At 35.2% G+C, this 27,898-nt stretch overlaps 1 protein-coding gene across 7 annotated transcripts in view; it reads right to left on the bottom strand.

The window, feature by feature from the left end:
* Positions 1–27,379, bottom strand: part of TRDN (triadin) — a 306,540-nt gene extending 279,161 nt beyond the window's left edge. For 5 of the 7 annotated variants that reach the window (XM_064486726.1, XM_064486727.1, XM_064486728.1 and 2 more), the window contains exon 1: positions 27,092–27,379. In XM_064486726.1, the coding sequence (XP_064342796.1) occupies positions 27,092–27,113 (22 nt within the window). In that variant the 5' untranslated portion in view covers positions 27,114–27,379. The remainder of the gene's footprint in view (positions 1–27,091) is intronic. The other 2 variants (XM_064486731.1, XM_031456244.2) reach the window with 1 other exon arrangement.
* Between the last annotated feature and the right edge of the window lie 519 nt (positions 27,380–27,898).

Genomic DNA, 27,898 nt, shown 5'->3' with positions numbered 1-27,898 from the left:
ATGCTCCAAACTTGGGTGCTATGTGAGAGAAGGAACCCCTCTGTGTCCTTTGTGTCCTCAGTCCCAGGCTGTTGTTCCAGGGGCACGTTCTGCATCTGCTGCTTTATCAGATTATCAGTGTCTGAAGCCTCGTTGCCGTGTGAGGACATGGTGGCACCCCTTTCCCTGAGCCCACAGAGGGTCTGCAGGTGGAACACAGCTGAATCTCAGCTACTGCCTTCAGCTCCCCAGAAAAGAGCAAGGAGAGAATGGTGGAGAGCTCCTCTGGGATGGGCACCTGGGCTGGGTGTGTGAAGGGAAGGCATTTAGGATCAGAAAGGAGGGCTGATTGGGTCAATTTTAGTACTAAGGTCATGATTAAAAATTACATGCAAATATTTAATATTCATCATCTCAAATGTGATTATTCTATACTTTAAATAGCTTTTCTTGGCCAGCCTTGTATACTAATGCAAAGAAACTTGTCAAGTGCAAGTTTAGTTGAGGGAGTGAGGAAAGGATAACGACTCAAGTGGATGCAGCAGTGGGGGCTAAGGAGACAGCAAGGAGGTTTTGTCATGGGAATATGGGGGAGAGGTGGGAACAAAGTCTGGGGGGACAGCAAGGGCCTGGCTTTTCTGGGTGTTTAGTCTTGTTTACGTGGAGACATAACAGGGATGTGCAGACTTCAGAGTTTTGTGTTAAAGAATATTAATAACTCTGGTTATAGGTGGTAGAGGAAGACAACTGAGGAAAGAGAGCAACCACCATCACGTACCTTGGAAAGCAGGTTTCATCAGGACAAAGACTATGTTTCTCTAACACTAAATCAGGTGTAACAGAGAATCAAAAGATGGTCGTCTTGGCCAGGACCCCAGCTACTGTAAATGACTGTGCTAAGCACTAGATGTGTCCCTTCTTATAAGCCATCACAATTGTTTCACCAGAGCTCAGGGCACATTGAGCAGAGAACATGCTAGATTTGTACTGTGAAAGGGAAGTTAAAATGGAGTTGGCGTTGGTAAGAAAGCTCTATAAAATGGAGCCAGGAGGCCATTCTGGAAGTGTGAATTATGCACACCTCAGCCTGGATGGAATCTACACTTTGTCCACTTGTGGTCTTAAGGCAGGCATCCGGAACACCTGCCCAATGTTCCAATACTTATTGGACACTTATCCTAAATCACTGATGACAACCTACTTCTTAAGGACAAAGGTTTCCTTTCCTGCATCAGCATCAATCGTAATTCTTGTCGGACAACTTTAACAACCTCGTGGCTTTTGCCTTTATAAGCCCCTGACACTTTCTCTTCCTTGGGACAATCTTTTGGCTTTACCGAATTTGTGTCTCCTGAATTGCAATTCCTAAGACCCCAAATAAACTCTTTTCTTATTGCAGCCTCTGCGTTTCTTGGTTGACAATACCCTGTCCTGCTTCTTAGACCAGGCATTCTTCTGCAGGGTACAACCTGTGGCAACCACAGTCTTGGTCAATACAAACAGGGGAATTGTGGGTCAGCAGGTAATAAATAACCATTGAAAAAGTTTTTATTTAATTGCTTGTTTGGCTAACAATATCATATATTTGTGTAATACTTCAGAATGTGTAATGTCAAATTCACATGTATCATATCAACTGATCTTCATGAGGTAGACAGAAAGCTAATTCCATTCTCACTTTAGAGAAGAGAAAATTGATGTTCAGAGAGATTATGTGATAAGGTCTGGAAAAATAGTGATACCAAGACTAGAACCCAGATAGTTAGCCTTAGTTAATTCTATCAGCTTGAACTAGAACATCAAGAAAAATAGCAAATACCTGCTGAGGTAACTATTTGTCAGGCACTGTTCTAAGGGCTGGGAATATAGTCCCTACTCTCATGTAGTCTATGTTCTAGTGAAGTGAAAGTATATTTGAATATGGTTTCAAGGTGAGTTTGAATAAAAAGAAGAGGTTCAGTTTTAACTAAACCTATTGCCTTCCCAACGCAACTAACTCCAGGAATTACCGTATTTCAATCTATTTCCAAATACTGGCAACAAAGAGAGACTGAGTTCCATAAAAATCGTAATGCTTACCATAAACTTCCACCACCCTGCACTTACGAAAGTAGACTTTGGAAAGGGCAGCTTTCAAAACAAGACTCTCCTGATTTCCATATGCCCTATGGACTGACAGCAATAGCCCAGGATAAAAATCTCAAAATAGCAACACAGACAAAACTTAATCATGATGTTATCCCCCCATAACAATGACTTCATATTATTACTTTAGCCAAACGATAGTGATTATATTTAAAATAAGCATGCAATTTTGATTTATAAAATTATATAACAATACAAAATTAAAGTTTGGCTTTGGAAGGTATTGTTCAATCTAGCATCAGTTCTTATTTAAATTTCAGACATTTGGAACTCAGATCCTTTTTATTCCAAAGGCTAATGTATAACATAATGGATAGATCATGGGGCTATTGAAATCCAATCACAACCATAATCCTATTCATTTTGACATTTTTTCCATATGGTGGCTTTTAGAAATAATCAGCACAAAAGAAATTAGAAAGGTATTATAGAAAAGAACCATGTTTGTGTTTCTGTCCAAGTTGGATTTTTCATGAATTGTAAACGTAATCTAAGCTAAGATCACAGATACACAGTTGGAACTAGGAATGCACTGCTTGATTTAGTCTTATTTGTAAGGCCATTAGGAAAAATGTGAACACTGAGTTTTGTCTTTCTAACCAAACTCAATCCACATCTGATCTTTTACTAAATTTTAGTACAATAAATTATGTTTAGAGTTATTTCCCTTTCTTCTAAAATTACTTTTTTTAATACCTCTTTTCTTTCTGTATTAAGGTCTGTCATGATTTGTTAATCTATCTTACTTTGATACAGTATTTGGTTCCTTTTGCCCCACAGTTTAGTCTTATAATATAAGCTCAATTCACTCATTCATTTAATTATTCCCCCAATATTCATGTGCTTATTCATTCGTACCATACATTCATTTATCAAATGTTTGTTGATCACTTAACTTTGTTCCAGCATTGTTTTATGTTACAACAATGAAAAAGATGGACCTAGACCCTGCTCTCCCTAATTCTTAAAGATTTGAGATTCTTTATACTTTTCTTACTGCCATTGCCCATCTTCCACAGATCCTAAACTCTCTGCTGAGATAGTAAATGGAAACTCCCTTGTATATCTACTTTGCAACATTTTTTAAAAATTTGGATCTTTTCAGAAATCTTTACCTTGAAGCATGCATTTCTGAAAGTACCATTGGGGATGAACTCAAGTTATCAATTCAAATGCATCTAGTAGTTTTTCTTAAATGCATCAATTGTAATAATGTACCCACTCCTACTGATATTCTTCTATATCTTATTAAAGCAAATGAGACTAAAGTTGACACTTTGATCAAAAGAAGTAAACACTGTAGCTATCTGAAATAAATCTCAAACATTGCAAAGTTTTTAGAAACAGTCACCAGTGGTTTCTTAAAAACAAACTAGTTTCAGTTAAATAGTATCATTAGACAATTGTATTAATTAGGGATTACTTTATTGATTCATTTTCGTAAATTATTTCTTAAGGGATTTCTGCTTCTATTGTAAGGTATGTGGTTTCAAATCCTGCTAATTTGGAAATCAGAAAATGAATACGGTTAATAGACTAAGTCAACTAGACTTATAAAAGGAGCATCCGTGCAGGATGGACATAAATTCACTATTGTTGGGAAAGCTAAATTAGGTTGTAAATGTTGATATATGTCTATGGAGAAACTCAGAAGGAACCTCAAAAAAGATTCAAAAATTGCCATCATATTCTTGCTCTCTATATGCAAGTTACATTAATTCATAAGATTACTGTGTCTTAACATATAAGGAATATATTTTCAGGATAAGGCCCCTTGTTATGTCAAGCAAGCATTAGGTTGTCTCGCACAGAGCCTGCCATGAATTGTGTTTGAATTCACAAATAACGTTATTTGTCTTTTTCAGCAAGATTTTCAAAAATATTCACATGATTCCCATGTAGAAATAGCTTATGAATGATGTTTATTTGCCAATATCATAAGTTCTGATTTGCAATCTGAAAATATTTTTACTTTTTAAGAAATCATTGAATCCTTTCTTGTTACTGATACTTCGCTCCATGACGTCACAGCCTGGTACGCTCTAAACATCTAACCTCATTAGGAACATATTCAGGTCCACGCTTTCAAAATAGCTTTTACTATAAAGAGGAAAGTGCCCATATGATGCCAAAATATATCCTCAAATTTACTGACTGCAAGTGAAAATAATGATGCTGAACTTAGAAGCCTGAGATAAATGTAGTATTTAAGAGCACACAATTTTCCCACTTAGGCAAATCATTTCAGCTCTGTGATGTTCATGTTTCTGGTGTGTAAATGAGATAATAATAGTAGCTATCTTACAGAGTTGTCACAAGGATTAAAGGAGACAATATCCAGCAACTTATTAGCAAAGCATTAGGTATATCATAAATGCTAAAAACATGATTATTATTATGATCATTTACTGAGTCAGACATTTAACTAATCTGAGCTTCAGTCTTCTTGCCTGTAAAAAAAAAAATCAAGAAAAAAATACTCATTCTATCTTACTAGTTTGTTTCATGTACTATCAAAAATGACCTTATATGAAAATGTCAGGGAAAGCCCTGAAGTGCCATAGAAACACATACACCATTATGTTAGGCCCATCACTAAATACCAATGAGTCCATGGGAGAGCACCGCTCAGTGGTGATCCACTAGATCAGGCGTTAAGACTTCATTGCTTTCATGATTGAAGCATTTAGTGAACGGCCATCTCCCTATACTTCTATTTTTACAATTCTAAATATGCGTAAACATTACCTATGGACTGATGCTCAGAAATAACGTTTCTAATATTCCATCTTCCTTAACACAGCTGGTATTTAGTGTATGTAATTATCACAGAATAATGAAGAATAAAGTATTTTTTTAAACATGCAAATTTGAATAGCTTTAGGAAACTTCTCAGAGATAGCTCCAAGGTAGCAAGCTTGGAGAAAAAAATATATTTTAAAAATTAGTCTTTTAAAGACCTAAATGTAAGACCTGAAACCATAAAACTCCTAGAAGAGAATACAGGCAGAATACTATGATGTAAATTATAGCAGTATGTTTTTGAATCTGTCTCCTAAGGCAAAAGAAATAAAAGCAAAAATGAACAAATGGGACCTAATTAAACCTAAGATATTGCACAGCAAAAGAAATCATTGACAAAACAAAAAGACGACCTACAGAATGGGAAAAAATGTTTGCAAATGCTATGACAGACAAGGAGTTAATATCCAAAATACAAAAATGGCTCATATAACTCAATATCAAAAAAAACCCCAACCCAATCAAAAAATGGACAGCAGAGATGAATAGACATTTTTCCAAAGAAGACAAACAGTTGGCTAACAGGTGCATGAAAAGATGCTCAACATCACTAATTATCAGAGAACTGCAAATCAAAACAATGAAATATCACCTCACACATGTCAGAATGGCTATCATCCAAAAGTTAGTTACAAATAACAAACCTTGGAGAGGAGGTGGAGAAAAGGGAACCCTTGTATACTGTTGGTGGGAATATAAATTGGTGCAGCCACTATGGAAAATAGTATGGAGGCTCCTTGAAAACTAAAAAATAGAACTACCATATGACCTAGCAATTCCACTCTTAGATGTATATCTGGAAAAAGAAAATGTTAATTCAAAAAGATACATGCACCCCAATGGTCACAGCAGCACTATTTACAACAGCCAAGACATGGAAGCAACACAAGTCCTTGTCAATGGAAAAAATGGATGAAGAAGATGTGATATATACATACATATATATATAATGGAATATTACTCAGCCATAAAAAATGAAATTCTGCCACTTGCAAAAACATGAATGGACCTAGAGGGTATTATACTTAGTGAAATAAGTCAGACAAAGACAGATACTATATGTTATCACTTACATGTACTAAAAAATAAAACAAATGAATATAACAAAACAGAAATAGACTCACATATATAGAAACAAACTAGTGGTTACCAGAGAGGGGAGGGAAGGAGGTGCAATTTAGGGGTATGGGATTAAGAGATACAAACTACTATGTTTAAACAAGACAAGCAACAAGGACATATTATATAGCACAGTAAATTATAGCCATTATCTAGTAATAACTTTTAATAGAGTATAATCTGTAAAAGTAGTGAATCACTATGCTGTACACCTGAAACATAGAATATTATAATTCAACTATACTTCAACTACAAAAAATTAACTGGAAAAGCATTAGAACTAATAAAATATTTCATTAAAATGATGGGATGAGAAATAAATCTACAAAACCATAGTTTCCCTCAAAAAATAAAATAAAATAAAATTGGAGCTTTTTTTTAGGAAAATATGTCAATATATTGCTTAAAATCACATGCCTTTGAATAGGTACTTTAAATTTTTACAGAGGAATTAATTATGCTGAGCAAAGATATGACCATTTCCTTATTATTTATAATAATGAAAAAAAGAAAGCAATTTAAATACCCAACTTAAAATGATTGGCTAAATAAATAATGTATTGAAACAAAATACAGCCAAGCAAATGCTGACGAAAATTTACAATTACTGAAAGAAAAAGATGCTCAGGAAATTTTTATAGGGGGGTGTGAACGGACAGATTGGGAGCTCAAAATTTGTAGATACTGACAGGCATATGCAGAATAGATAAACAAGATTGTACTATGTAGAGCAGGGAAATATATACAAGATCATGTGGTAGCTCACAGCAGAAAAAAATGTGACAATGAATACATATATGTTCATGTATAACTGAAAAATTGTGCTCTACACTAGAATTTGACACAACATTGTAAAATGACTATAACTCAATAAAAATGTTTAAAAAATAAAAATAAAACATAAAAACAAAAAAAGAAATTTTTATAAAAGAAATCAAATTACAAAACATTATTCAAAATAGTATCTGTATTTTTTATATATCTGTATTACTTGTATATTTAAACAATTTCAAAGTAACTGACACTTTAATTACTAACTACATTCGAGGATTGAAAAAATTGATGAGACATAGATGAGGCAAAATTGGGAAATCAATCACTTTTCCCTTTGTTCTTCTCCCAGCTGACTTGTAATTGGTTCTTTAAAATTTCCTCAAGTATCTCCCCTAAATTCAGTCCTTTCCTGGACATGTTCCCATGTTGGTCTCTGGCTATGCTATGGGCTGGTACCCCATTTATATACTATCATCATATTGTATGCATAACTCTTAACTGTTCTTCTGTAAAGTTCATAGTTCTTATTATACTACTTTAAAGTTCTTGTTTTTTCTCCCCAATACAGTATCACTATCACATTCTACAATACCTAGAAAAAGTGAGAGAGTGAGAGACGAATCAGAGACATACAACTCCTCCTTTCACTTGAACACTTAGAGGCTATTGTAGGCTTATTAACTGGCACAATTTCAATATTTTTGTGTCTCAGGGAATAGGGAGGCCTGAGGAGAGGTAGAGAGACAGGGAAACGATTGATCAGCGCAGCAGTCCGAACACACACATTTTACAATTAAGTTCACCGTCTTATATGGCTGCTGTTGGTGGTGTCCAAAATAATTACAATAGTGACATCAAAGATCACTGATCACAGATCACCATAACAAATATAGTAATGATGAAAAAGTTTGAAATATTGCAAAAAGTACCAAAATGTGACACAGAGACAAGACATGAGCAAATGCTGTTGGTAGAATGGTTCTGACAGACTTGTTCGATGCAGGGTTGTCCCAAACCTTCAATTTGTAAAAAAAAAAATGCAAATTTGTGAAAGGTATTATAGCGAAGCTCAGTAAAACAAGGTATAACTGTATACACCCTATGAACTGTCATTATAAACATTCTGTTGTAGATAAGAAAACTCCATTTCAGAAAGATAACGTGAGTCACGTGAGCACAGGGAAAAGCAAGAGTTTAAATCTATGACTCTGATCTTAAATAGTTTTTTCACCAAACATTCTCAGTACACAGAGCTAGCAGTTAGTAACCACAAACACAGCATCGAGGTTGACTTTCCTTCTGATTTTTTTAAATGTTAGCGCCTTTGCTTTATCTATAAATAAGTGTTTGAAATATCACATCTACACCTTCTCAACACTATTAATTGAAATTTACAAGTTAGAAATCAATATTACTAAAAGGCTGAAAAATAATGTACAGCATATGGAGAAACATCTTTTTTTCTTCTTGGCTCTTTCAACTTGTTAAGTAAAAAGCCAAGAACAATGTAAAATCAATATTCTAAAAGATAATGAGTAACTAGGAAGAGAATGGTGACCTGCTATTTTCAAGTTCAAAAATACAAGAGGAAATTGTGTTAAATCTTAACAGGAGAGATTTAGGTGGGGACATCTTGACATGAGTATTATTATAAAAATAGCTTTCTAAGGAAAATGTTGAGTACCTTTGCATGGAAATATTTAACCATAAGACAGATATTCATTTTCTTTGACATTTCTTTTAGTATAAGTATATTTCTGCTTAGGGACAGGAGAAAGACTAGAAGTAGTTTCCAGGCACATAATTTTACAACATAAATTACTCTCGTATTTTAACATGAAATTGCTTGAAGTGACCTTGAAACCTGTTCCAACTCTCCTTTCTTACAATTCTAATGATTTTATTATTATGATATTTCTTTCACATTATAGAAATAAAATCAATCACTGAATCCAGCATAAGGGTAAAATTAGATGCTATGAATAACCAGGAAAAGTGGTACTTCTGGTGAATAATGACCTCAAATAAGTACGAAAGGCAATTGCATCACCCTCCACTTGCAAAGGTATTAGAAATGTCAGTTACTGAGCAAATCTAAGGCTCATATGGTGCCAACATGTGTGCTAGAAAAAAGACTCATGATTTGGGAATGGTCAGCTGATGCCAGGGTTTACATGAGCAAAACCTTAACCTACATTTATACCAGGAAACATTTCTAGTTCTAAATGAATTTAGAGATTTGCTAGCAGTTGAATGAATAAATGTATTTAAATACATATTTGCAAGTTTTATGTGCCTTAATTATTATAAGGAATTCAAAATCTGTCATCTTCAGGAGAGAATATAACCTCTTCCAGCACCAATCAATTAACATCATCAACATTATCAATTAATCAACTATTTTATTCTGCTTAATACCTCATTTATTCAGCTTGATTGAAACCCTTTTAAAGTTAAGCGTAGAGACAGCTGACAGTGCATTGTAGAGATATGTGTCCAATCATTTAAAAAGCGTGACACCTAATACCAAATGCCCAATGATAGTCAGTTAGCATAAATAGATAATAATTGTTAAGTTTTACATGTTAAAAAGCATCTAAATAAAAATTCATGCAATTTGTAACCCTTTGTAAAATCTAAGTCTTCATAAACCAACAGAATTTTCTTTAAAGGGTGAAAAAATTCTTCCTAAGATTTCTCAGGATTGAAACTATTTGGCACTATATGCAGGTAATAAATAATGAACTGGAAAAAAACTAATGAGTTTGACGGCATGCAAGTAACCCAGCATTATGAACCCGGATTCTTATAAAGACTCATGCACACTCTTTAAAGAGTCAAGTAAAAAATAAACTTGGGAAAACTCTTCCTCCTTCTTGTCCTGTCTTACAGGGTATCCATCAGTTCATTAATTTCAGCTGAAAATTAGATATTAAAACAAAAAGCAGAATTTGTCTCTAACCATCCCTTAAAATACTCCAGATCTTCGTATGCAAAGGGAGGCCCATGCCCCAACACATACTCATCACCTGGAGCTTGTTAGACATGCAGATTCCTAGGCCTCACCCTGGCCTGACTGAGTCAGAGTCAGCCTCCTAACGAGATCCTAAAATGATTCACACACACATCGCAGTTTGAGAGGCGCTGGCTTCAGTACACATAAATCACTTCCTACTTCCAACTCTCCACCATTCGAAGAACAGAAGAATGTTACCATGGGACAATACCTAGATATTTTTTAAAATAACCTCAAATTGATCCTTTTAGTATTAATTCAAAGATAAATTAAAAAAATTAGAAAAATAAGATATACTTATAAAACTATTCTAAAATAAAAATATTACTTACTGCTGACCGTAAAGTATGATTATATTTAATATAAATGTTTTAAATACATTTATCAAAGAATATCTCTCATAACAAAATTAATTACAACATTTTGTGATAATGGTAAGAAAATATTTTCTCTTAATGCTGCATGCACAGTGTCTCTTGGACTAGGAACTCAATATTTATTAACATTAAAACTTTAAATTTACATTTTATTCTATTTATCACAAGATAACTATATATATACTTCACATTTATTCATATGCATTTATATTGTATAAATGCTATAAAAGTATTATGCATTTATGGTTTCTTGCCACTTGTAATTTTGCTCTGTTGCTTTGTTTCCTTTCTAAAAATTGCCCTTTAATATTCACCAACAGAGATACACCTACCAGCATTCTGCCCTTTAATGGATATTCAATATCTTCAAGTCAAACTAAGGAAACTTTGTTTTCCTTCAAATCTAACTTTGTGTTTACTTAATTCCAAGTTTTATTTTTCTAACTTTTATTACTTCAACAATTTTAATTAGCTCATTTGTCACTATATTCTTGACTCCTACCATCTGATCACCTTTTTTCTTTAATGAGTTTCATTTGGAAAGTATTTCAGCACAAAGATCGTGTCGGTAGTTTAATATCTGCAGAAATTTTATGCAAGGATACTTTAGAAGTCTTAAACGAAAGAAGGAAAGTTTCAAAATCCAAATATAAAAAGGAAGACACATTTATTTTAGTTTGAACAGCAAGCAGAGTGATCACACATCCTTCACCTACCTCAAACAGATCAGGTTTAGCTGACATGACTGTGGGTTCCATGAAATTAATCTCTGACCTGATTTTTTTTTAACTGCAGCAGGGTCAGCTTTCTATTACTAGGCTATTATCCAGCGGAAAATGTCCATAGCTTCCTGGTGTGTGCAAACCTAGGGAGGCGAAGGAGACCCATTCCCAAGATAGACAAGTGTCCTGGTTAAAGAACCAAGAGAACCTTTTAAAGAAGTTCAATGTATAATCTTCAAGGCAGTGTGGACAATATGTATTAGATGTTGTGTGGAGGTGATGTAATAAACATATATGCAGATACTATTGATTATAGAACAAGTCACAGTTCATATTTCAGAAATGGTCATAGAATTGAATGGAAGCAGACTAATTGTGGAGATGTTAAGAAGAAATAAATAAATTCCTAAGATTTCCAATTATTCATTCCTGAAAAACATAAACCAAAATTAAGTGTCCCTCTAAATTTGTTAATTATTAGAGGGAAAAGGTTACTTACTAGAAAACTCCATTTATTGGCAGGAAATACAGCATACAATTCTATAGAAAGAATAACCCAGATAATCATTAATGTATTACTAATGGTCCCAATAGTGAGCTCTGTGACCTTGAAAAGAGGGCTCATTTTTAGCCTCAGATTTTTTATACAAGAGAGAGACCTATTTATTTTATTTAAAAAGTGACTTTTTGTAAAAAAAAAAATTTGGTGGAAAAATTGGCCATTCTTCTATGAGTTTTATCTGAGCTCTCTGAAAATTTGTCACTTGGTGCATTAGACAGTTACAGTTATCAGATAAACACTGGTATATTAGGTTTCTACTGCTGCCATAACAAATTACCACAAATGCAGTGGCTTAAAATAACACAAATTTATTATCTTAGGGTTCTGTGGCTCAGAAGTCCAATGAGTCTCCAGGGCCTAAAATCCAGGTATCTACAGGGCTATGTTCCTCTTTGGAAGCTTTGGGGAAGAATTCATCTCCTTGCCCTTTCTGGCTTCTACAGGCAACGAAACTCCTTGGCTCTTCCTCCATCTTGAAAGCCAGTAGTGGCTGGTCGTGTCCTGACATCACATCTCCCTCTGACCACAAACAGGAAAGGTTCTCCACAACAGACATTTTGTGAGCACTCCTCTATGCAAAGTGATGCTTAGGCCTCCCCAGTAAGCAAAGTATTGTGTGGGGACCTTAAACATTGAAAGTGGTTAAATTCCCTGGCACACAACCAGGACATCTTTTAAGCACACTAACTAAAAAATACCCACTCCCATTTGCAAATTCTCTGACTGGGGTGATAATTGAGAATCTGCTTCAGTGAGTCTGTTAACAGCAGGAATTTCTTCTCCTCCTTCTCCTCCTTCTCATTTTCTTCTTCCTTTTGTCCATGAACATATCACCATAACCAGAAGATATTATTATAATAGTTAACATTCCTTAAATGTTTTTGAATAAAGGAATGAATATGTGGATAAATAAATGATAAAGTTGGAGAAGCACAACAATTGTACAATTGCCTAACATCATGTTGAATCTGGCTGAAGCAATTGTGCACTGAATGTGTTATCCTTATTCAACAGGTGGTATACTATTATTGATTTAATTTTGTAGTCAAATGTAAGATGTGTTAGAGATCAGATTACATAGATGCTTATTTAGTGTACCAGTTATCTGTTGCTGTGTAACAAAATATCCAATAGAACTGGCCTAGAACTGCTATAACTATTTATTTTTCTCAGAAATCTGCAGTTTGGTTAGGGTTCAGCAGGTATGTCTTGCCTCTGTTCCACAAGTATCACTTAGGGTGGCTCATCTGGAGACTGGAGAACCCATTTTCAAGATGGCTCAATTTCATGGCTAGAAAGTTAGTGCTGGTTTTGTCTGGAAGCTCAGTTGGGTTTATTGGTCACAGCCTTGTTTCTCTCATTATGGACCTCTCTTCCTAGGGTGCTTGAACTTTTTTATAACATGATTTCAAAAGTAAATATCCCAAGAAAGTAAGATAGACATGCCTGGCACTTTTACGATCTATCCCTGGGAGGCATATAGCATCACTTTCATTGTATTCCATTTGTTGAGGCTGTCACACAGGTCTGTTTAGGTTCAAGAGGAGGGAAAGTAGATCTCACTTCTCAGGTGGAAGAAGTATCAAGATCACGTTATAAGAAAAGCATGTAAGGTGGGAAATAATGTCACTGCCACTTGTGAAAAATACAATGGGACGCATATAGGAGTCCAAGTATGAAATGATGGGAGCTTAAATTAAAGCAGAAACAATGGGAATAAAGAGGAAAGTATGGAATCAAGAACTGAAGAATCCAAAGGTTAAAGACTGAACCTTTGAGAAAAAGACAGAACTCTTTTGGGTCAGAGGAAGAGCTGATTGGGAAAAAAGTTATTAGGTTTCAGTACACGTATATTGAACTCTTAGTCTCCATACACCTTCACTCTCTTACAGGCAAACAGCTCTAACTTTCTTTGACTTTTTTCTCTAGCTCCATTCATCAGATTTCCATAACCCACAGAAAGAATCTTATTATTGCACATAAACATAAATTTATCATAAAAGAATCCTCAACTATAGAGTGTTAACTTTAAGCCTCTGTATTACATGCATGACTTAGGTATTTATCTCTAACACAACTGGAACTAGTGAGGACATGTTTAAAAGTCTATATGTAATTAACTAGGGTGGCATTTTCAAGCTTTAGCATGTGTCAGAATCATCAGAAAGGATTATTAGAACACAGATTGCAAGGTTCCACTCACAGTTTATGATCCAAAAAGTCTGGGGTGCATACTAGTTAGTAACCTAATTAGAAAGGTAGATAGCGCTGATGCTGCTGGTCTGGTAACCACACTTTGAGAACCACTGATTTAGGAGATTGCAACTTACTTGGAATTTTTCCAAACTTATGTCCACAAAGCTCATATGCACTCTTATATCCTGATTCAAAATAAACTGAAAAGAATTGTCTATTGCACGCATGAACTTAATAATTTTTCACAAACAGAATTTTTCTCTGTTTCATTTTTAAAAGTAGTAAAATACTAGTTAAGGCAGAATAAAGTCTCTCCTAATCCGTTCTTTTCTCACCCACCGAGGCAGTGTGGCTTTCCACACCAATAAAATCTGCTTCCATTAAATTGGAAATAGGATCATTTTTGAGAGTTTCCACTGGCAAAAATGAACATGAAACGGATAAGGTTAAATTTCTGAGGCAGTCTCCTTCTAAAGACAGGAGGTCCTGATCTAAAAGCAGGAAGAGAACTGGAAACCTAAGTCTTACCTGAATGTGAGCAATAACAATATTCTAATAAATGTCAGTACATCTAATTAAAGCCTGTGTCCATTGAACAGGAATGTACTAGGAAACCTGGAAAAAGCCCAACCAGCAAGAATTTAGTCATACTCCTCGGTGCTGGTGAGGAGCTCAACATGCGGAACCTGGTGAGAATGAGCATTCCAGTCATCAGATAGACATTTTCTACATCAGCATAAACTCTGTGAAAACAGGGACTAGTTTTGCTGTTACTGGCCCAGCTCCAAGCACAACGGTCAGCAATGAGGAGGCATGATATTCAATAAACACTTGTTAAATAACCTATTTTTATGCCAGACTATTTGTTAAATAATCTAATTTTATGCCAAAAATAATTTATTTTTATGAGCTAATAATTTAGGTCTAAATTTCAATTTTTGATTTTCTGCTTAAACAGTCTCAGATATATTGGGGATTACTCTTTATTTCTGAGAAGTCCTTATATTCTATTTATTCTCTCCCTGCTCCTCCAAATACCCGTCTTATATATTTCATGGGGCTAGGTCGATTTCTTCTGAAAAAAAAAAAAAAAAACCAAAAACTGGGGCATTTCTAGTAGATAGCCAGTGAAGTCATCCTTCATCCATGTTTTTCAATTAGATAATAATTGAATTAGATAATTTAAATGATAATATACATAGTATCCAATCTGAGTGAACAGGTTATCTTCTTCATGCCTAATGCACCTTCTTACCACAAAGCATAGTGCCATGAAATAAATATACATTAATGGTAGAGCCATAGCATATTAAAACTAAAGAGGAATGATCATAGCAGTATTGTTCACAATAGCCCTCAATTTAAAAAATCTTCCATTGGATAAATTGTGACACTCATACAATTGTATACTGTGCAGCAGGAAGAATAACATAAACTACAGCTCCATACAACAAAACAGATGAGTCATATTAACAGTGTCAAATTAATGCAGTAAGACATAGAATAATACACGCGGTTCCATTTATGCAAAGAACAAAGGTGGTAGAACTAGACGATACTGTTTACAGGTGTGGATGTTGTAAAACTATAAAGCAAAGCAAGCAGATTGTTACTGAGTCAGAATAGTTGTTCCTTGTAGGGGAAGGGCTGGAGAAATAGGAGACTTGATTGAGACGCAAAATGAGTGAGAGTCATTTGGTGAGTGGGCAGATGGGAACAGGCTTCAGAGATGGTGGAAGTGTCCCCTGACGTGGGTGTTGGTTATGTGCATGTCAACTCCATTAATGGTTAATACACGTTATGTAAGTATATATGATTTATGCAGCTTTTCATGTCTATCTTTCACAAAACAATTTTAAAGAAAAATATTAAAACCATGATGGCTCATAATATTTCTTTTAACTTTGAACTGATGAGATGGCTGGACTTTTGAAAACAAAGTGGAACAGGATTATTCAGAAATGACCCCAGCTATCTAAGTGTTGTTGACCTGTAGATAGTGTTCTCATGCATTTTGGCTTCTAGATCAGTGTTATGTAACCACTTAATTTTGAGTGAGTTACTACGTCATTAGAAAATACATTTGTCATCCTGGTAGTGCAGAAAAGGATTAAAAAAAAAAATCCACTGGTCCCTAAGCAGACACGTAGAACTCAGCATGCCACAATGGGGGGTGACTATCGGTAAAGAAGTGTAATCCACCCTCGTTTATTATTTAGCTTCTGTAAGACTATATGAGGCAATTTTGCAAAGTACTGACTTTCAGTTTATCCATCAGAGCTGCTTCCACCTGTGCCTCTCCTCAAATTATGCTGTCACTTCTCAGCTCATTAGCTCAAGGACACAAAAAATAAGCCATCACCTTTCACTGATTTTTCTCAAGGGGAAACTGTATTATTGCATTTAGCTTGTGAATTGCTTTGCCCCACACTGCCTTAAAATGATTGTGTTTTTGTCTTTTGACTATAGAATTATAAACAGCAAATCGAGGCAGCCATTCTCTTTCATTCTCTTTCAGTAGGGATTTCATTCTATCCCAAAAAACTTTCTAATCATTGAACTAAATGGCTATCTTTATTACAATATCTCTTAGTTGGTAACTGACTAAAGAATATTAAGGAAACTTTCCTTCCAATCCAAATCCCCTACATTGACCTAAAAAGAATCTTCAGTATAAAATTGGAAGATAACTAAGCCAGGAGTTTCTCATAGTTGAGGACTTCATTCCTACCACCTTCACCGCCATTAGCACTTTTGCTCACCTTTGTCTTAGGTTCCTGTTGGTTGTTAACTGGGGTAGAGTTTAGCATCTCCACAGGAAGATGTTTTGGGTTGTTTATGCAGCTAAAATTATGGTCCTACGGTATGCTAATTATCCCGCCCATGTCTGGGAAAGACTTTTCCCACCCCACATGCCAGTAGAGTGTATCTTCTCCAGCTTTGATTCCCCAGCATACAGCAAGAGGCCAAGATATTAATTTAATGAAAATATACCAAATAATTATTTGTTAAATAAATTAATCAGGAGCTTTTAGGGTCAATAGATGTTAGTAAAAAACTTAATTATTTGCTTTTTTTTTTTAATGTTCTTGTCCTTTCATTTAGAAATATCATTCAAATTTTAGTTAAATTCTACTCCTTTTCAACAGTCCCTGGTCAACCAAGTCCATTTATTCTCCTGCTTCTAGAGATTTCCTTAATAATTGTATCTCATAACCCTGATTTGTTTATTTGTTATATATTAGTTTATTCTCTAGTTGTTTCATACATATAAATGTGGTCGACTTTAAATCTAAATGACAAGAAACCCAAAAAATCTATCTCATAAGTTTTATTTTTATGATTTTATCTGTATTTCCTTTAGTCAACTAAGAACTGCCAACCTGGTATCATATAGTTATTTACACAATTATTTCATCTTTTCTTGAGGACCAGATCTGTATCTACATCATATTTCATCCTGAGACCTAACAAAAGTAACTGGCAAAAGCAAATATCCCAAATTTCTACAAGTAAGTACTTAATAAGAGAATGAATAACTTTCAGGATGTCAGAAGTTACTTATCCCTCAGTATCCACAGGCAAAGGACAGAGTGATGGGACAACGATAAGATACCCTGTTCCAAAACACTGGGTACCGAAAGCCTGTGTCACTCAAAGGTAGGGACACATCTAGAGTCATTCTAGTCAAGACCTATAAGATACTTCAAATCCAGAGAGACTGGGCTGAAACTGAGTAGGTAAATCTGTGTACTTAATTCAAGAGATAGCCAAAATGTTCTGGCAACTTTCAAAACTATTATTTCTAATATTACTCTTTCAGTCACTATGAACAAATTTTCTAGGAGTTCCTGCTAACTTATCACATTACTCTAGTCATTTCTGCTACACTAGGTGCCTCCTGGTCACATCTTCTGAACCTTGGACTAAGAACCATGTTTCTTCATCTTTTTCTTGATAAACGCTTTTCTCTAGTATCTTTAAAACCATCTTGCCTTGCTGCAATGCCTTTATAAGACACCTTGACAAGACAACTGGCCAATAACACTAGCTTTCACAATAGTTAGAACAACACAGACCATGGAATTCATTTTAACAGCTGACTTCTCATTATTAACCTGAAGAAACTTAGTAAGTTTAATCTGACAATATTATTTCATTATTTCTTCATGAATTGGAAATAGTGCTCCATAAATACAAGCTAAGCTCAGAGTAGAGTATTCAAGGGTCAAAAGCAGCAATGGAAACACAAACCGTGAGTGAGCACTTAACATAGGAGGGAGAAAAAAAATGGAGATCTTAATAAACAACTAGTTCAAAATAAATCAGGCATGTGAACCATCCAACTTTTTCAATATTACAGCAGTAAAGTGCCTTAGTAAAAGCAGGGGAACTTTACCACATTTCTTAGCCAGGAAACTCTGTACCTTGGTCATCCTAGGGCTTCAACCCACAGACCACTAATTCTCACTTACTGCCCGTTTCTTCTCTCTTCATCTCTACATTGATCAGACCTACTCTTGATCTCCTTACCCCTTGGCCAGCCAGCTCACCTCCCCTACAGTGGCGTGTGCACTGCAAATGATCAGAGTCAAGGCTAGGACACTATCACTCTAAAGATATTTTCAGCAAGTTTCAGGGTACACTCACTAATCATAAGATATATCAGCAATAACATGACTTTGTTCAACTAAATTAAACACTTCTCATTCATATATCCAAACTGAAATCATATGCTTTTAAATCTGTCCAGTCTTCATTCTCATGATTAGTTTTTGCTGTTTCCTGCTTGTTTTTCAATCTACTATATTAAGAGTCAGAGACGTTGTGTTATTCATCATCACGTCCCCGTTGTCGGGCATTCAGCCTGGGACATAATAGGTGCTAAAATACTGATACAATTGAACTTCTGACATGACCTACTACTGTATATATCTACTTATAGGTTGGTAATTAATACCATAGAGTCTAAAATTTTGTTATATTTCAAATGAATGTATTTTGTTTGTTTGCTTTTCTCTAAATGCAACACCTAACACTTCTGCAGATTTAAACTTACAAGCTTGGCATTTTACAGTGCTGTGATAACTTACAGATATTATAGACAATACAGTATACTCCTTTTCCCACAGGCAATTATATATAAGTTAAGTAAGAAAAACCACAGACAGAAATAACAGCTCTAGCACTGAATGTCAAAGAGTGTCACTTTATATTTTCCATTTTTGTCTTGACATTGTATCAAATGTCTACCACAAACAGAGAACTCTCCTAATCACATGAGGACTTTATTTTAAAAGGCAACAATAAATTTTCCAGGGAAACCTTGCTAAAAATGTATTTTGAAGGTAGTAGCATAAATAAGTGGAAACTGATTGTCTCACATCCACAAGCTCATCAATGCCCTGGAATGTTTTTAAAATAAAGTTTTAAATATTAAGAGCTCTTTCTTTTGTTTCTCTCAACATTTCAGTAACCTTCCCGGAGAGGAGAAGGAGGCAGCAAATGAGCAGCAAGGACACAATCAGTCTATCACAGGAGTTCTAGCCTCATGCTGTCTGAATAAAACCAGACTTCCCCTGTACAAAGCAGGTTGCTGAACATTAATTACTTTTGTTCTCCTAAGTTAAATGATTGTATCTGTAACTTGTTTAAGTAAAGACCACATGCCTCAGCCCCTGCCACAGATACCAAGTTAGAAAATATCTAAAGTGTATATATTTAAATGTAATATTTAAGTACTTTATAAGAGATGGACTCTGTGGTTTATGAGGAAACAGCTCATTTACATACCAAAGGATCTCTCAAAATCATAAATGTCATGCGCCTTTGACAGCTTGACTTCGGGCAGGGAGGTGTGGAGATGTTTGATGTTTAGAGAGCGTATCTTGTACAGAGAGAAGCAGGACTTCATTCATTACACATTTGCCAAGGATATTCTTTTTAACTTCCTTTGAAGATGGGAAATACTATCTTTTGGGACCAGGAAGTTCATCTCTCTCTGCATAGCCCTCACTTGGGGCAATATGTGTTTATGTGACACTCAAACAAGGACTTCCTATCAGAAATTATGCATGTTGCCCATACTGTCCAGAGAAAATGGGAAATAGAGCAGAACACTTGACTTTGATGGGTCTTCCTAGGACTTTAAGTTGAACAGAACCTAAACTCCATCAACTTGGAATTATTGTATGACGTTAATACATAATTACCAGATAAGGGATTTTTCCCCCTAGTTTGCTCTTTTTAAATGTGTTACTTTAGATAATATGCATTTTTAAAATATATTAAGCACGTCCCCAAAGGGTGTCTTTTTATTTGAAGAAAAAAAAAGAACATAATAATGTTTTAAACTCCATAACTGTAAAACCAAAAGCTTAGCTGGAAAATCTAAACCATCTATGCATTCTCTTTCAAATTGATATATTCAACCCAAAGGTCAATGTAGACGATTTAAAACTGCTTAGTTGCACCATTTTAGGTTTCTCTTATATTAAATATTGTTAACTGATTAAAAATTAATGCAAACAGCATTGGTGGTTTAGGTCTCTAAGGATTTCCAAGCATTTAGAATAATAGCTGAGTAGCCTCAATTCATTTTTGCAATGTAAAAGTAGCATGATTTGTAAATTTAGTCACAATGATGACTAAAAATAAGTAGGAAAAAAAAATGAAGTATTTAAGTTGACAAACAGAACATTTTCCATGGGTCCTGGGTGCTCAAGGGTGAGAGGAGAAAAAAGTCAGTATAACAAATAAAAAAAGCTACAAGGAATAGTGTCTTCATAAAACCCAATTAGGATTGACACTACAAAGATATGTTTTCTGTCCACTTTCATGACCAGTTTTGCAGATTTTGCATCACAGATGCTTTGAACAACTGAAAATATATATATAATTTGTCAATTAGTGCAATCCTGTAAAACGTTGAAAAATTTCCTTTGGCTAGATTACTCCCAACCAACGTTCACCTGTTAGTTTGTGGACCCTCCCGGGGGGGTCCCTCATCCTCCCAGACCACCTATGGTCAAGTAGTGGAGCTCATGCTCAAACTGGATTTCTGAATTGAAACTCCACACATGACCTCCTCTATCACACCGCCTTTAATCATTTGAACGCTGCCTCCCCTCAGCTCTGCCCTACTTTTTCCCTCTGATGCTCAATGAACTGTCTAGGCCACTGGTTTCCACACTCTGCTTTTCTTCTCTTTTCTAAATTCGACTTGAGCAGTGAAGAAGACAGAGATGTCAGACTGATCAGGTTTATGTGATATCTGCCTTTCAGCCTTTCAGAACTTCTGTGATATTTAAAAGGAATATTCATGCAAGACTTTGGCACTTAATACCCGGACAATAAACATGACGTTCCTGAACATAGCATTTTTGAGAACTATTTTTTCTTGCATTATATTGACTCCTTAGGTTTCTAATTTCTTCTCAGGTTTTCACATGGACCATCTCAAAAATTATCTGTTGCTAATTAATGTCTCTCAATGTCACTAATAATTTTGAGGAATGACATGAAACTAAGCAACAAATTCCCACATTGTAATAAGCATATTTGAAAATTATTATTTCCTAGTCTGCTGTTACAAATATAAAGTAGATTTCTGGACCCTGCTGTCTAATACAAACATATTTGGTTTCCATTTCAATAGCAACAGGCTGTTCAATTAAGGAGTAATTTGCACTTAGGAATAAATTTGGTGGCCAGGAGATTCACTGACTTTATACATATTACAAAAACATTTTTCCTTAAAATTATTTACTTTAATAAAAAACATAAACTCTGTTCTTTTTTTTTCTCTTTATTATGGAGAAGCTTGAATATTCAAAAAAGTAGACAATATTATAATGAAACTCCATATGCCCATCATCAGTAAAATGTAATCAACACAGTGCCAATCCTACCCCACTCATACCTCATCTACTTTCTTCTCTGGCATATTATGTAGAAGCAAATTCCAAACATCATATCATTTCATCCATATTTGAATATGAGTATCTCCAAGTAATAAAATAGTTTTAAAATATAACCACAAACTTATTATCCCAGCATAAATATGATAATTCACTAATATCATCTAACATCCAGGGTCTATCAAATTTCCAATTATTTCATCAAGTATTTTTGTTTGAATCATGATCTAACAATTCTACACATTGTGATAGGTTGTCTATTTTTACACTTCTTATAATCTGTATGATTCCTTGGCATCTCTTTATGTTCCTAATAACTGATTTGAAGGAACTGGATTGTTTGTACTATAGAAGTTCCTGTAGCCTGGATTTTGCTAACTGCATACTATGGTGTAGGTTTAACATATTCTTCATTCCTCTATTTCTTGAAAATTCAAGACTGTTATTTTTTCTTTCATTGCTTTTCTTTTCTTTCTATTTTGCTTTCTCTTTTTTCCTGATTTTTTTTTTTTTTTTGAGTCAGTTCTGTCAGAAGAGTAAGTTCTAGCAATCATTTTGATTGCTGGTTAAGTTTTGCCTTATATTTCACTGACAATTTGCCTTTTTATGGCTTCCAGACTTTTATCCATGGGTTTTTGCATTACCCTCTAGTCCTCCATAATGAGAAAATCCAGTCTTCAATGAAAGAACCTGAGTACAAGTCTTTTCATTTCACTGGGCCTCTGACCATCATGGCCCTCCTCCCCCAAATGTACTGGCTTGTCAATGTCAATTTTAAAATGTGTCCCTGGAGCTCAAAGGGATATTCTGTATGTGGTCCATTGCTTCTCTTGATCCAGAGAGCATAACCCCAAAGCAACTAAGCTTTGAATCTAGCCTTTCATCCTCTTCCTCCTCCCCCATCCCCAAGTCATCTCCACTTAGGACACAATAGTCACTCATGGTTTTGGCAAGATAAACACAGTTACTAGGATGGATCTCCTTCTTCTCTTTATTTCACTGTCTGTTGCTCTAGGTGATATTAGTTGTGTGCATAGTTGTTAAGCATTCTGACTGTGAATTCTTGATTTTTTTTTTTCCTTGAGAGCAACAATGGGTGCTCTTCTGCTATAATCTGTCAAAACAGTGCAGTGCATAAAATAAATGACCATTGTTGCTCTCAGTTTTGAATATCAAATCCTCTCATAGGTTTGTGACCTCCGTGAGATATGATTACAATACATAGTACAATAACCTTTCCAAATCCTTACATTATGTAACAGTTTAGAATTTTAAAAGTTGACATAACCTCCTCCAACTTAAAAAAAAAAATTACTTTTTTTTAACTAAGTGTCCTAGAAAAAGCTAAGTTACTTATATATAGGATCTCCACCAACTTGAATCGATGACACAAAGATTTGCATTTTCCATTATTTTGGAGACCCTTGGACCCAGAGAACACTTATATATAAATATTATTGTAAAATATATTTGACTGTATATTAGTTAATTGACAATTTGAAAGTAATACATATTTTCCCACCTCTTGCAAAAGATTCCATCTGATTAAGAATTAACTAAGCTTTACTTTCTTATCAAAATTACTCCAAAGGGTTTTTGCATAGTGATAGATACATGCTGTCAAATAAATGCTGAAATTGGTGGTTGAAAGTTTATATGAACCTCAGAAGGGGGAGCTAACTTGGCACTTGTCTAGGAATAACTGTGACTCTGGAAAGAAGACAGTAGGTTATTTATAGTCCTAGACCTTAGTGTTGTTTGAGTCTGATCCTGTCTGGGGTCTGTGATAACCTACCCAACATGGCATGGGCTAAACCAGCACAGGGGCCTAGTATAGGTTCCATCAACCTCTGAATTAACACCAGACTAAGAATTAATCTTACACAAGAAGAGGAAGTATTCAACATGACTCTGGAGACAGAGATCTGGCTGTGAATCCTAGCTACTCTATTTACAGCTGTATGAATTCAGGCAAACTTCTAGCCTCTCTAAACCTCAGTTTCCTATTCTATAAACAGCAATAATAAAAGTACCTATCTCATTTGGCTGTCCTGAGGATTAAATGGTCATATAACAAGCTTTACATTCAACATACAATGTCTTCGGAATGAATATGAGCTGTTATCATTATTATCTTTATTAAATTATCATAGCCAGAAACAAAGGTGTTGTTTCTCTTAGACACTTCAGAGTTCAACTTTGTTTTAGTTCATCTGTTGCTCTGTATCTGAAACACAATTCCATATCTAGCATTATTTCCTTTCTTCTGTCAGATGATGTAATCGAGCCTGGAACATGCAGTGGAAATCTATGTGAAGAACTCAGTAGATAAGGCATGCGTTATAGTTGAATAAGCACTGGGATAATCTACAAGAAACATGAACTCTATCCTCAGAACTCCCCCAAATATTGATTTGCACTACATGTTCTAAATATTCAAGTTAGCAGCCAAAAATATTGTTAGATATTTTTTAGTAAAATTCTGGCTGCTCCGTCAGCCATTATTACAAACTAACAATCAGTAAGACATATTCTGTATTTGTCTATGAACAAAATAGCTTCATCCACACTGAATTTCAGAACACAGAAAGATTCAGAAGGCAAGGAGAGAAGTTTTTGGATGATTTTTGGTTTCCACCAAAAAAATCATTAAAGAAAACAAAATTGTAATTATTTTAAGATCATACTATATTATCTTGTTCAGTGCCAATTTGTGTTTTTTAGAGTAATGAGGAGAGATATAAATGGAGGTAAGTAGCTACTTATCACCATTCACCTATTTCTCAAGGACTAGAAATATTTGAGAGAAAGTGAAGTTTAAGGATGGCTTCTCAAGATCTTCTGTTTCTTAATTTACAGATGTGAACAGCTTGTACTTGAATAATCTATACCTCAATTGGTGTTAAATAGAAATAAGATAATAAGAAGAGCTTTGTACAATATAATATGCTTTAACAGAGTGGGAGTAAATTTACGGGATATCTAATTAGGATAGAAAGTGCTCTTTAGTTGGACCATGAGAGAGTCATACAATCTCTGTGAGCCTCAGTTTCATGAAAATTGAGGTGAGGACAGTGGACTTGAGCTTTCTAAGGGGCTACTCCAGCTGTCTTAAGTGCTACAAGGTGTTTGCTTACTTTTTGACCAATGGATGAGAAGAGTGATCAGTAGATGTCAGAAGGCTACTGATGCAATGCTTACATTTCAATAATGTGTCCAAAAGTGGTGGCAAAAGAAATATAACAGATGAGAGGAAAGAATACTCCAGGTGGAGGAAACAACTTCTACCAAGGCTCTGCATGAAAGTACATCTCCTACAGAAGACTGAAAGAAGGCTATTGTAGCTACGACACAAGAAATGAGAATCAGGAAGACAACGTGAAAGGTGTGTAGCAGAGCATTACGTGGGAAACTCTGGAAGACCACAGAGAATGACTATGGTACAGACCTTAAAAGTCAAGCGCATCTGAGTTGTCAGTCTAATTTTCACTTGAGAAATGTGATTAATAAAGCATTCCAGAAAGGGGAAAAAGTACATAATTGATGTCCTGTTCAAATGATACAGATCCTATGAACTGTTAAGGCCAGGGATAGGAAATGCCCACCACCTAGGAACTAGATGTTGTTTTTACATTTTCAATTTCTTACTAATTCAACGATCTTTTTATGGGTGACTCCAAGAGGTCTTCCAAGAACCCTTTAAATTCCCCACGAGAAGAAGACAGAAATAAAAGTGCTATCTCATAATCAGGAATTATCTTGTAAAAAGTTTTATGAATCAAGTGCAAATATCTACACAGAATAGTCCACAGGCAAATGAAAAATGTCTTGGCCAAGTCACTTTGAATCAACTGGTAGCCTGCACCCCATGCAGAGGTAAGGAATCATATTTATAGGTTTCTTAAGGACTTGTGCGGGGCTAGGCAAGACGTTATAGATAGCTCTCCTTAAGACAAACTAAAGGCCAAATGACACAGAATATCTAAGGAATAGGAAAAAATGCTATTTATATTTGGTTAGCAAATTCTGAACTAAAATTGGTAAAGAGTAAACCTGATACCCTCTTGTAGAAAAGAAAAAACACCAACTAGATTTAAGGGAGCTGGCTTCTCATCTTGGCAATGCTGTGGTTTTGAGTAAGTCTCCAAACATCTGAGTTAGAGTTTCTATTTCTGCAAAACAGAGATAATAATGCCAACTTAATTGAATTGTGTGAGGTATAAATAAATAAATCCACATAAAGTCCTGAGCCAAATACCTAATACATAGAAATATCTCAGTAATTCTTTTTATTAATTTGGAGTGCTAGGCTAAATTTTAGTGGAAGCTGCAAGTAAGACAATTCTTATAAATACTGACTGAAAATCTTACACTCTGAAATCACTGTGTGCTCCATAATATTGTATATCCAAAGAGCCAAAACCACGCATTCTCTTCTTCAGTTGTCTGATTAAAACAAACCAGCTCAGCGTTAGACTTGGAAACTGGGGACAGCACCACCTGTCTGATTTTCTTACAGCTGTCAGAGCAAATTTTAGATCCACCTCCTAAATTTTTACCCAAACTAGAACTGGATTGTGTCTGTATTCAAAACACTTCAGTTGCTTTAAGTAATCGTTTTATTCTAAGAAAAAAATATATATATACATATAATTACATATGTACATATACTTTACATATATTATATTTAGGTGAAATGATTGCTATTGACAAATAATAAAAATATGTTTTAAGTTGTGGTATATACTTTTTCAGAATAAACATTAAAACAGAAAACATTTACTTTAATATAAAGATAGAATTCATCATGTAGAGGTAAAAGACACATGAGTATGTGAAAAGAATCACAATCGAATGCTTAATTGCTTTATTTTTAAAATCATACTGATTTTACAGTGATTCTGTACAATTCCAAACCTTGTCTCTGAATATCCAGCCATGTACATACAAATTTTGTAGATCTATAAATCTTATATAAGTGTGTGTGCATATTTATATACTTACGTTAAAAAGGAAAAACAAATTTAAAATCTCCAATTTTAAGTATCATAAAGCAAGAATGCTCAAAATCATTTCTCTAAGTTTAAACATTAAATGCAACATTTTAAGTTCATCATGATCTCCAGCCTTGCATGAAAGACTTGTAATGTTTGCTAGGTAAGATATCAGCCCTAACGTTACATGACCATAGCTATTTATAGAGGTGTGGGTGACAGCTGTAAACTAGTGGGGACTATGGCATCGCAAAGAACAGCTTCCCCATGCAAAATTTCAGAGAAATCTCTTTCCACTCCCCCAACACACAGATCTGCCAAGCTCTCAGCTCCCAGATTCACGTCTCTCACCCCATATAGAATTATTGATCAAGATATTGATTTAAAAGCAACATTTCAAGAGGACACATTGACCATCAATGGGACTGTCAATTTCCACCTTTTGTTTTTTTCCTAGTTGATACTATCGGAAAATGGTAGCGGTACCTTCAGCCGTGATCTCAGTCATGGTGGTTGGAGAAAGGAAAAAGCAGGCGAAAAGTTCCGGTCAAGTGGCACTTTGCAGAATACTTTAGGATTGGAGAACTCTGATAGGGGGCTCAGTGTGAAAGCGTGAGGGCTCTTCGTTTTCCTGGCTGTTTCTGCTGCTCCTTTGTTGTCCTGTTGAACTTTGTCTCTTCTCTGCAGAGTTCTTCCCCCCTGGAAACAACCTGAGCCCTTTCCAGGCAGTACTTGTGGCTCAGGCAGAAGTATCAGCTTCGAATAAAAATAGCTTCATCTCCCTAGGACTCTTCAGCACTTTTTTTTTTTTTTTTTGGCACTCTAGGGGAACACACAGTCTTACACACACACACACACACACACACACACACACACACACACACACACACACGGAAACACACACCAGTTCTCCAGCCCCAAAGAGAGAGAGGCCAAAAGAAAAGAAAAAAAGGCAAAGGAACTAAAAAGCACTGCCTAAGCCCCCACAGCTTCCCTAAGATAATTACAGATCTTGGGGGTCTATGTCAGAAAACATGAAATAAAGAGTTGAAAGTAATCTTATCCGTGATGGCTCAGATTTATTCTTAGTGCCCTGAACGCTCAGAACATTCCTCTTCCCCTTATTTGGTGTGGGGAGGGTCCTGTAATGTCTACCAGAGGCAAAGGGGAGGGGAGGCTTGTCATTTTCTCCGGGTTGATTCCCTATTGGTCTAAATCCACTTAGCAAGTATAGTTATATATATAGGGCTACACTTAAAGTTGCAACTATCAAATCCTGAAGCTTGCCTGTAG

Source organism: Camelus dromedarius, chromosome 6, assembly GCF_036321535.1.
Source record: "Camelus dromedarius isolate mCamDro1 chromosome 6, mCamDro1.pat, whole genome shotgun sequence".
Classification (NCBI taxonomy): domain Eukaryota; kingdom Metazoa; phylum Chordata; class Mammalia; order Artiodactyla; family Camelidae; genus Camelus; species Camelus dromedarius.
Note: the sequence above shows the minus strand (reverse complement) of the source record. Positions and strands in the feature narration are given on the sequence as shown.